General features: G+C 40.6%; 1 protein-coding gene across 2 annotated transcripts; it reads left to right on the top strand.

The window, feature by feature from the left end:
- Positions 1–5659: 5659 nt before the first annotated feature.
- si:dkey-56m19.5 (cell surface glycoprotein 1) lies at positions 5660–9851 on the top strand. Of its 2 annotated transcripts, none has more exons than XM_012850798.3 (2): positions 5660–5922; positions 7801–9851. In XM_012850798.3, the coding sequence occupies exon 2, from the start codon at positions 7809–7811 to the stop codon at positions 9519–9521; it is 1713 nt and encodes a 570-aa protein (XP_012706252.2). In that variant the 5' UTR covers positions 5660–5922; positions 7801–7808; the 3' UTR covers positions 9522–9851. The 2 variants fall into 2 exon arrangements, with proteins under 2 accessions (XP_012706252.2, XP_035992050.1); XM_036136157.1 differs by lacking the exon at positions 5660–5922 and adding an exon at positions 6402–6502.
- The last annotated feature ends 1611 nt before the right edge of the window (positions 9852–11462 follow it).

Here is an 11462-nt window from a genome sequence, read left to right as displayed (position 1 = left end):
AAGAGGCTAATTAAAAGAGGTCTATACATGTATGTCTCGTTGTATAGTTTAATTGTTGCCTACATTTATTTGTGTGGTGTATTTCTATGTGTTTAATTGTATACTTATTTATTTTTGCCACATTTATTTATTTATGTATTTACTTTTAAATATTTCAGTGTTTGTCCTCCTTAAATCAGGGCAACCAGATATTTACACACACAACATAAAAAGACATAGAGGTCAACCTTTGTTTGATCTATATATTAAAAATATATTTAAGATATTATTAAGATATTAAACCTACCTAAACCTTTCCTGTTTCAGTTCAGTCATTAGTTCACTGTAAGTATCTGTAGTTGCATGAGGCCTTAATAAGTAGTGAGCCTTTTTTCTCTTACTTTCTTGATATTCAGAAGTTTTCCTTAATAATGGAGGAAGGGCCTGTATGACTTGAGTTGAAAAGGTTTGTTTTTCTATCACAATGGATAATTTCATCAGACAGGACTGGTGTTACCTACTGGGTCAGGTTTGGAGGACACCTTCGTCACAAACACCTTTTCAGCTCTGCCCATAGATTTTCCACATGAATGAGATCCAAGGTTTGTGAGGGCCACTCCAAAAGATTGACTTTGCTGTCCTTAAGCCGCTTTGTAAATAATCTTCTGGTATTCTTGGGGTCCATTTGAAAAAAAGTTCAAATTAGTACCCAAATTTGAACTTTTGGGCTGATGTCTTGAGATGTTACTTCGATATTTCCACATACGACCATAGTAAGTGTTTTATGTCTAATCGTAACTGTGTAGTATCAGAGATGCACAGTGAAGGAGAGGAAGGACCTAGCACGGGTGGTGAGGACAGCACAGGGTATTGTGGGATGCCATGTACAGGATTTGGACTCAGTTTATGCAGAACGAGTCCAGAGAAGGGCCAGACGCATTTCCACTGATCCCACTACCCTGGGTAATCCACTGTTTGCCCCTCTCCCATCAAATAAATGCTTCAGACGCATCAAATCGAGAACTAATAAACTAACAGCTTCTCTCCAAGAACTGTGAGGGCTATCGCTCCCTGCTGGAAAGTTTGCGGTCCATCTTGTTACAATCACACTGCTGTTATTGCCTGTTTGCACACTCTTATTCTCCAGAATATCAAATTGCACTTTTCTGTAAATGAAGCCTCGAGATCACTGCACAAAAATTACCTCATTACTTGAGGTTCATGAAGGAGGGACTAATCTATATAGCATGGCTCATATCACTCGCTAAGGGACTGATATCAAAGCTCTTGGACTCTGCTAATTTTTTTATATATCTTTTGCATGCTCCAGTGTGTGAAAACAAAACGAAAAAAAGAAAACCTGTAAAAAAAAAAGTCTGTTGTGCTTGCATGACATGTTACTTGTTATTTATTTTTTCTTTCTGTATATCCTAGGCCGGTGTCTGCTTCAAGGGCAATCTCACCATGGTAACACATGATGGTGACAATAAAGGATTCTTGATTATTGATATGATGCCCTGGTCCCTCCTTCAACAAAAACCCCACAAAACACTGCAAACACCCATACTTTGCAGTTCAGATGGCGTTTGTCAGGCTTGCAAGATTTGCCTCTGTTCCTCTGAATGTAAATAAAAACTACATACATTGGTTTTTTTAAATATTTGAGCTTTTTTTATTGATTGCAACAACTATTTCTTTAATATTTTTCCCCTCTAGTGATAAGCTTTTGGGAAGAGTTTTAAACAGGAGGGAGCTGCCTAGCACTGGGCATAGGACATGTTCTCAAGAATGAAGGTCTATATCCATAAGTGACCAAAAAGCCTTATTCACTTATTTTCTTTTTGTATGTATGATGTTATTATTTTTTTTTTTACTATTTTTAAAGTTTTAAATGGTCAAGCCCCATCTTATCTATGTTATCTCCACTCTGGTCAACCAGCCAGTTTCTCGTCGAGGTACCGAGATCAAAGTTAAAACGTGGAGATGATTGAGCTTTTGTTGTAGCTTTCCCAAGATTGTTGAATACCCTTCCTCTACACGTCTGCACTCTGCACCATGCAGGGCATAGAATCATTTAAATGTCCTCTAAAAAGACATCTCTTTTCACTGGCCTTTCCTCTGATTGACTATGAGAATTTGTTCAACTCTTGCTGTTTTGAAGTGTGTGATAGACTGGCGCTCTGCCTCTTACCCATTGAACACTGGAGACAGGCTAGCATGTAGTAAGGTTTAATGCAAACCTAATTTTTTTGTTTTACATTTTATTCTCTAGAAATAAATACATACAGTTAAATACATACACATTAATTGTTCACTACTCAGGTAAAAATTGGGAGCCACTAAGTTATAAAGCGGAGAAATCACACATATATAATATTTGTCATTTTTTATGTGGTTGGACAGCTTGGTTTTAATAAAATGTATGTACTATTAAAAATGGACTGTTATAATTAGCCAAAATTAATCTTTCAACAATTCTGAAAAGATGCACAGTGGGTTTAATTTGCAGCAGAGAGCCAGGCAGACACCCACAAACATACACACACAGATAACAATAAACTATAGTCGTATCCTCAGTTTTACAATTGATGATCCTTTTTTTACTGGTCTCTAAAGTTATACTTTACTTATTTATTTTTCTACCTTGCATTATTCACAGAAAAGGTTGGTAAAAAACTAAGTACATGGTGTACAACAAATATAGTCATCAAAAGAGATCAATGGATTGTCAAAGATAACAATATTTCTTAATCTTAGAGTACATAAATAACCAAAGGAGCTCTGTGATTTATTTTATTTTCATGCATGTTCATAAATTGGTCAGACACTGTAGCTGTGAGACAACAATCAACAAGCAGATGGCGCTATTTCTGCATTTCAGATCAGTGATGAAGATTTCTGTAGTACAAGGTTTTTGTTACATTTAATATACAGTGTGTGTTTGTGTGTGTGTATATATATATATATATATATATATATATATATATATATATATATATATATATATATATATATATATATATATATATATATAAAATTAAAGATTGCAGGAATAAAATAAAATAATGCTAGGAATAATGATTCTGTCACAAAAGGACTAGTTGACAAATATAGGTCTAGTGCTCTTTTCTTTGACAGATGAAAGTCATATACAGTAATCACAGTTATGATTTTCATAAAACCAAATCAATACATGCATTGTTATTGCTCGTAAACCTACCCAAAACTGTTTTTAACTTGACAAATAATACAACTCTACAGATTTCTACTTGTTTAATATCTTTTAACCAGGTTTGAATTTTACAGAGATTATAGCATTATATTATATCTGTATAAACATTTAATAAGTTGCATACTTTCTTACGTTCTCTGCTCTTATACAGTGCTGCTAAATAACTGAATGTTGCATGGTCTTCTGTTGTAGTTATTTTGGATTGAATCTGACTTTCGCTGGAAATCTGATGCCGTATTCTGTCTTTATTCAGTTCAACTAAACATGAAGAAATATATCCTTCTGTCTGGGGATTATCCTGTTTTGTACTGGGAACCACAAACCGGCTGAACAAGAAGCCACATTCCTGCACACACTCGTCCTGCTGGTGGGCCTATAACGGGTTTTGCAGAAACAAGCACCTGTTTCTACACTTCTCTTTGTTTCTTTCATTGTACTGTCAGGGTCATCTGAACTAGGAGCTGCCAGCAGATGAGTTTTACATTTTAATGCCAGTTATCTGGGGGGAATTTGCAAGGCCTCTCCCCCACACTCTTCCGTCTTTTGAGTCTTGTCTGTGTGGAGCAGAGCGGTTGGCTGGGATGGAGGCTGCACTCATGGGATTGCATTCCAGAGCCTTTGCATCATGTGAAAGTCAGCCTTCTCTGCCCCCTTTTGACAATGCTGAGCCCTGCTGTCAGCAAAGAAAACTAACGTCAATACTTTTTTCTTGTTTTGTTTTTCTTAATGAGGCTGTGCCATCTGAAAAATAGATGCAATGTGTTTTACTAAATGCAATTCAACTAAGTTCCTAAACAAAACTTGTGACTGTTACGACAACAGTCAAAGTTTTATAACAAGGACTGAAGTTGCAAATGTATTTAATTGTCTGTTAATTGAACGAACCACGGGTTTCCCAAACAGTGACTGTCAAACCCCCCTATCATCACTGACAACTGATCATTTTCCGAAAGTGAAGAAGAATCCTTGCAGCTAAAGTTAAATTCACACTGTTTGGTGAAATGTCCATGCCGGCTGTGGTATTTGTAGTAAATGTTTATCTGAGGAACAACAGAGGATCAATACAGTTGACTCGCAAAAGAAAACAAAGGTGACAAAGGGTAGATGTAAGGTTTTTTTTTTACTGACAGCTACAAAATGTGCATTAAGTGTGCATCATCAGTAGATCTTTGCTTAGTGCTGTGTGTTGTGCATCAGCGTAACGCTGACAGGTTTATTCCACGCAAATAAATCATGTGTTTTGACCTTTTAACAGAAGAGGGTGCTGTCTGCTAGAAAAAAAAGTCATCAAAAAAGCTTGTTTTCTGTGGGTGTAAACAATCGAAAATGTATATTATGCGTTTAAATTTGCTTATTTCTTTGCTTGTTTGATTCAGTTTAAAGGATAGTTTCATTAAGATTTTTAAGCCACATGTTTTAAAGATAACTTTTATATTACATCAAGGTTATTATGGTCCTAATAAAACATACTGAATGCTTTTCAAATACTGTCTAACAGTTGTTTGACACTGAAATTCATCCACGACAAACCCAAACCCACTCCAGTATCTGTCTCCACTCACCTGTGATTGTCTGCAGGACTTGATAGTTTTGATTGGCCAAATCAAACCCCTAACCCAGTTTTTGTTTTTTGTCTTGTTTTCTGTTTCACTGAAAGAAATCTTAACTACAGACCTTTTTGGGTGAGTGTTCATGGACAAAGCTGATCTCTGCCTATTGTTTGCACACAAAAGTCCTCATCCGGGGAGAGATAAAAAAAAAAAAAAAACAACCTCAGTGGCTACAGGTATTTCCCAGAGGTTTAAGTGAGATCACACAAGGTGTTTTTCTGCGTCTCCTGTTTCACTGTCAACACCCATCACCTAAACATCCAGTCATTTACTTTATTCTTAGAAAAAGGTGAAATTAGATACTAATAAATGGATATTTAATGTGTTTATAGCTTATGGTTCTTTAAAACCTACAATAACCGTTTTAAAATGTAATTTTGAACTACATGACATCTGTTTGATTTATCCTTTAATTAGCATCTGCGTGATGTTGCTCTTGTTAATTTGATGCCACTTATTTCCACTTATTACCATGTGCCTGCACAGTAAACAAGAAAGAAAACATCAGGGGAAGTATGATTTACATGGAGTGTGTGCTTGCGTGTTGTCCGGTAAAGTCCTGAGGGTGTTGTTTTTCTTTTTCTGTTTTTTCCCCCCCTGACATAGCGCGTCTCATGCATAATTTACATTGCAAAAATCCTTGTGGGGATTTACAACTAACGCGGATTACAGGGTAATTTGTATCTGGGAAAGAAAGGTCGGGTGAAAAATACAGCTGTATACGAAAAAAGAAAATGGATGGTCAGTTTATTATTATTATTATTTCCCCAGTGTTTTGTTCAAAAAAAGGGGAACCATGCGCTGCAGTGGGTGTGTGAGAAAGAGAGAGAGGGAGAGAGAGAGGGAAAGGGGAGGAGGGGTTAAAGACTGGGAGGTATAGATTGCAGACGGAGCAGTCCTGGGGTTGGCTGGATTGTGATAGCGACAGATGTCCAGAAAACTGCGTGAGGGGCCACTCCTCCGGTACAGCGCACTGCATCTCAGAGAGAAGGAGCGAGGGGCGGAATCTGCAGCTGTCACTCCAGAGGCTCACCTCCATTATCACATCCACCCGGAGAGACTGGACAAGAAGCCCGACTGACTCCCCAACAAAAGGCACAGGTCAGTCCCTGCAAAAAAAAAAAAAATAAAAAAAAAAAGAACATGCGGTGTGTGGTACGCTAAGAAGGGAAATAGGCAAAAAGAAAGAGAGAAAAAACAGAAGAAAAAAAGAAAAAAAAAACAAGAAAGAAAGAGAGAAAGAAAAGGTAGAAGGGAGGGCTTTTCTTTTTTACAGTATGTTTTTTTTTTTTTACCCCCATGTTTCAACGCTACAACGAGCCGTAGTGCGTCTCCTCCTCCCCGCACGGCGTTGTTACGCGCCCCAAAACCTTGTAGAAATTGAAGCCAACCTGAAATCAAAGTTGCGCGTAACAAAACCGGGTTCCTGATTTATGCTCCCGCATTTCCAGACCCTCGTGAACAAAAAAAAAAAAAAAAAAGAGGAAAGGAAAAAAAAGAAGGAGGGCAGAGCAGCTGAGGGAGGCAGCGGTGGGTGGGTGGGTGGGTCTGAGGTGGTGGGGGGATGGAGACCTCTGCTAGAGCTTTCAGCGCTGATGCGTGTTTCTGGCGAGCGTACGTTTCAATTCAGCGCTAACTAGATCTGCTGCAGCCTATATATGGTAGTTTAATATTGCAGACGGTAGGGTTTTTTTTCCTTCTTCTTCCAAATCTTCTGCCTTTACAAGTGGGAGCAGTTAGACTGGCGGGGAGGGGGGGTCTCATCCTTTGTTACCGGCCGGCATGTGGACTGCCTGAGGCTCCATTTGCATTTGCATGTGACCATCCTTGCAACAGGAACTGGGTTCTACGTTTTGAATTCGGTGTCCAAAATTATCCAAACATAATTTGGAAGGAAAGGGTTGAAAGGACGTGAGATAAAACAGATTTTTTCTCAAACTACTCAGTTTGACTGGAATAGATATACCCCCCCCCCCCCCCAAAAAAAAAGGACGAAAAAACAGCAACTATGACGTCCATACATGAGGATTTAGTTTGTAACTATTATATTTACGTAATGATATTTGTTGTAGTAAAAAGAGGTACAAGGCAATTCCGGTTTAGTTGTTTTAATTGCTTTATGACAGCACTATGGACAGTTCCCCATTTTTTTCACCCCCCGCCGTCTGGTTTCTGTCATGTCTCGCATTGAGACACACCGAAACTTGACGTTTATAGATGACACGCTATTGATTGTTTTTTTTTTTTTTTTTTTGGTTCAAAACAAATTTATGATATCAATGATTTCTTTTTGTCCAATTGCCAGAGTTGATTGCTCATTGTTTGCTGAAAAGACTACCCTTAACACAAAGTTGAACTTCCTGTTCTCTGGGGAGTTGTTGCTGCCTTCTGTAGCAATCTCTGCTCTGTACACTTCCTCTAAAGGACCAGCAGTATTGAGGCAATAACTTTCACATTTGCTCCCATTCACAACATTTTTCATGGGATGGAAAATAGATGTGGATGTAGATCATAGATGTTCGACTCAGACTTGTGGGCTCGTTTGGCACCAAGCCTCACCACACATTCCTGGAAGGTTACATAGACTGTGGGGCTGTCTGACCTCCCTTAGGTTCCCATGCGTTAACATTTGTTTTTAACCCAGACTCTTTTTGGCAGTGAGCTGTTTCCCAATTAAACTTCTCATTCTCTCCCAGACACTTCTCTACTGAAGTGAAAAAAATATATTAAAGGAACTAAGTTTTCATTTTTATAGTAAAAAGAGGAAATGTTACTTGTATTTGATATTTCTTCATCACATATTTGTTGGTTGCCAAATATGCAATACTTTCACATTCTGTTTGACAATTCAGATGCATTTTATGATACATGGGTTGCTGAATTTCACCTGGTTAAACTTTAATTTACTCATGACTAGTGCTGGTATGCTTTCTGAAATGGGAAGGGAAAAAAACACTTAGTCTCATTTCTTTCTTTCAGGAAACACCATGGGAGGCAAACTGAGCAAGAAGAAGAAAGGATATGACGTGAGCGACCCCAAAGATAAAAAAGATGAGACTACGGCAAATGGGGCTGGTGCAGAAGAGTCTGCCAAAGTGGAAGATGGAGCTCCATCCACAGGAGCAGAGGGGACTGCTGGGAAAGATGGCGTGGTAGAGGAAACTGCAGCGTCAGCAGATGCCACAGTAAACCAGGCTGCGGTGCCTCCAGAATCTGCACCCGCAGAGGAACAAGCTCCTGCAGCGGAAGAGGAGGCTGCTCCAGAGAGAAAACCAGAAGCAGCCCCAGTGAAAGAAGAGCCAGCTGCTGTGGCAGTGGAAACAACCCCAGCTGTCGAGGAAACAGTTGCAGCAGCAGAGAAAAAAGCACTTGTTGGAGAGGAAAAAGGAGCATCACCAGAGAAAGCATCTCCAGTGGGGGAAATAGCTCCAGAAGAGCCAAAATCTGCTCCACCAGAGGAACTAGTAGCTACAGAGCAGAAATTAACAGCAGTGGAAGAACCTCCAGTAGAAATAGTGGCAGCCGCACAAGAGAAACTAGCTCCCGTGGAAGAAACGACAGCACCGGCTGAAGAAGCACCTTTGGCGGAACCAGAGCCGGTCATCGCTGCAGAGAAACCGGCAGCTGAACTGGAGGAGCCAGTGGCAGCTGAAACTGCTGCAGCTCCACAAGAGTCTGCTCCTTCAACATTTGAGGAGCCTGTGCAAGCTGAGCCTGAACCCGTAGAGCCCAAAGTGGAGGAGCCTCCTGTCGCTGCAGAATCCGTACCAGAAACAGAGGCTGCTCCAGTCAGCACAGCGGCAGCATCTGAGGGTCATCAGCCCGAGGCTGTCCACGAGACGGCGACTGAGCCAGAAGCCGGCGTGGAAGAGACGGCGTCCGCTGTTGCGGTGCCCGAACCTGAATCAGAGGCTGAGCCGACACCAGAGCCAGTGGCAGAGTTAGAAACCCAACCAGAGCAAACTCCAGAGGCAGAGCCTGAGCAAGACACTGCTCAAGCAACAGAGCCAGAAGCTGTGGAAGCACCCACACCAGAACCTGAGCCACAACCAGAATCAAAAGAGTCAACCGAGCCAGAACCCGAGCAAGACGAAGAAGAGCAGCAATTAGAGGAAACTGAACCCCAACCAACTTTAACGATGTCTGACACCGCTGAACCTGAGACTGTTGTAGCAGAATCATTCGAGGCTGTGGCAGTGAATGCCTCTGTTGAAAACAATCACGCAGAAGAAGAATCGTTTCCAGCAGAAGGCCCGGGCCCTGATCATTCAGCCCAGACCCAATCTGCAGAGCCTGTACCTGAGATTGTCATCTCCCAGTCTGCCTCCGCCAACAACATGACTGCTGAATCCGATAAGGCAGCTGAAGCCTCTTTGGAAGAGGTACCTCCTGGGCCGGAGCCGGAGATGGAAGGCAAGATGGAAAACGGAGACTTAGGAAGCCCTTCTTCCACGGAGAACGAGGAAGAAGCAGTTACAGCCGTGAACGGAGACTGCGGCGATAATACCGACGCCACGGCCGAACACGCAGAAGAACGTGTCAACGGAAACGAGAAGATAGATGAGAGGCCCGTCAAGGAGGAGCAGGGTGATTTTGAACTGAGAAAGGAGGTGCACCTCTGTGGGGACATCCAGGAAGTCCCCGACACGGTCTCAGACATGGTGGAGGGTCTCAGCACTGAGATCACCCAGGCCGTCTAGAGCGAAGCCCTCTGTTACGTCACTCTGAGTCAGTCAGCTCGCTGGAGTCGCTCGATGGTGAAGGAGAATCGTCAAGGAATCACAGACAGCTACGCTTTCATGAAACGCTTTAACCACTGAACTGTCTTCATGAGGAACTCGGGGAAAAAAAAAAAGCTCTTTTTTTTTTCCCTCTTGGGTGGCCTAAAAGGAAACGCAACCACTGGATAGAGTGACAAACATGTTGCAAGGGAGAAGGAAATGAGACAAAAAGTTACAAGGTGGTGATCTCCGTGCAGACAGACAGTGGAGCTGGGCAGCATGGCTAAAAAAAAAAAAAAAAAAAAAAAAGCAAATATGGTATTAATGAATGAATGGATCAATCTGTGTGTTTGAGGCTGATAAATACTACAAACTGGGTCACTGAAGAAGAATTGATTAGTAGCATATTCTTGAATTTAGTCTTTCATATATCCTTTCTATTGCTATATGAAGCGACGTGAAGTAATTGTTTTTGGCCTTTTATAATAATTGTACTTGTAAGGACTGTTCATTTTGAAATGATTGTTCGGAATAGAAAATAAAAAGAGATTGTTGTAGTCCACATGTGATCTCCATTTTCATTTTATGATTTTTGTTTTGTCGATATCAAATTTGTCAGAACTGTCTTAACACGCCGGTTTAGAAATCTGATAGAAACTCCAGTAAATTGCAGAGGATCAGTTATTTAGAATTTGATATGTTTTCATTCTTTCAGTTAAATGACGATATTGTTTATTTTGTAAATTAATTGAACAAATAGCAGCAGAACTTAAAGGTCCAAATCAGAATTTTCTAAACTCAAATCTTTTTTTTAACTTGTGGGCTATTTTAAGTTGGTGAACAGCGCTCCAGGAGCTCCTGTGACCTAACAGCGCTGTTCCTTGGCTTTCCAAAATCAATGTAGCAGCAATATGGAATTTGAAGGCTCTAGTCTTTTCTAACAACATGTTGACATTCACTGTCACTCATAAATGCCTTAGTGGATTAACGTTAAGGTGACACTGGCTGTCAGGCCTCAGGATGGCAGCCTCCATGTCAAAACTGAGCGACCGACAAGATGTCCCCATTGCAAGAAGAATGGTTGGATTTTCAGAAGTGAAAGCAGATTTCTTTTGGTCAAATCGCCACTCCTCGCTGCTGAAGCTCAATATTCTGGCTGCACACTTCACTAACACTTCACAGACCTATACTGGGGAAGGGAAACTCAAGGAGGGGGGAGGGGCAGGAATGCACGCAGGAGGCAGAGAAAAGAATGAAGAGGCTGGGATGGGGAGGGGGTGTTGGGGGATCAAAGGCTTTGATGCAGCATGGTGTAAAAAAAAAAAAAAGAAAAAAAGAAAGACCACTCTATGGCTGAGGACATTTTCAGTTTCACACTGATTTGGGAGCATTCGTTGGGACGTTATGACACCCATACATGAAGTCTTGTTGCACATTGCTGTCCCCTGCCCCCCATGCTGCTGTCTAATCATATTGACTATTTCACAGAGGCGCCACACACACACACACACACACACAGATATATATATATATATATATATATATATATATATATATATATATATATATGTGTGTGTGTGTGTGTTATAATTTCAGAATTGCTTGATCACTAACTGCTTAACTCTAAATTTATCTTGACTTTTGGTTAAGTCATTTGACTATCATAAGAGTTCAGTTTGAATATTGTTAATTTATCCTGTACTCATCCAATACCCATTATCAACCAACTAATTATCCATTCATTACTTTTTAGTTTAGACGTAGACTTTTAGTTAAACCTTTGTTGTAATGTCATTTTTCTTCCCTTCTGCAGTAATTTTGGGGAGTGGTAATCTAGTGGTTAGAACATTGTGCTTGTGTCCTGGAGGTTCTGGGTTCAACTCCCACAGACTGCCACTCTGGGTCCCTGAGCAAGACCCT

Source organism: Fundulus heteroclitus, chromosome 4 (genome assembly GCF_011125445.2).
Source record: "Fundulus heteroclitus isolate FHET01 chromosome 4, MU-UCD_Fhet_4.1, whole genome shotgun sequence".
Taxonomy (NCBI): domain Eukaryota; kingdom Metazoa; phylum Chordata; class Actinopteri; order Cyprinodontiformes; family Fundulidae; genus Fundulus; species Fundulus heteroclitus.
This window is presented reverse-complemented; position numbering and strand designations above follow the sequence as displayed.

What these genes read in the sequence shown, in the direction of transcription:
- si:dkey-56m19.5 (XM_012850798.3), top strand. Translation starts at nt 7,809, where the DNA reads ATGGGAGGCAAACTGAGCAAGAAGAAGAAAGGATATGACGTGAGCGAC.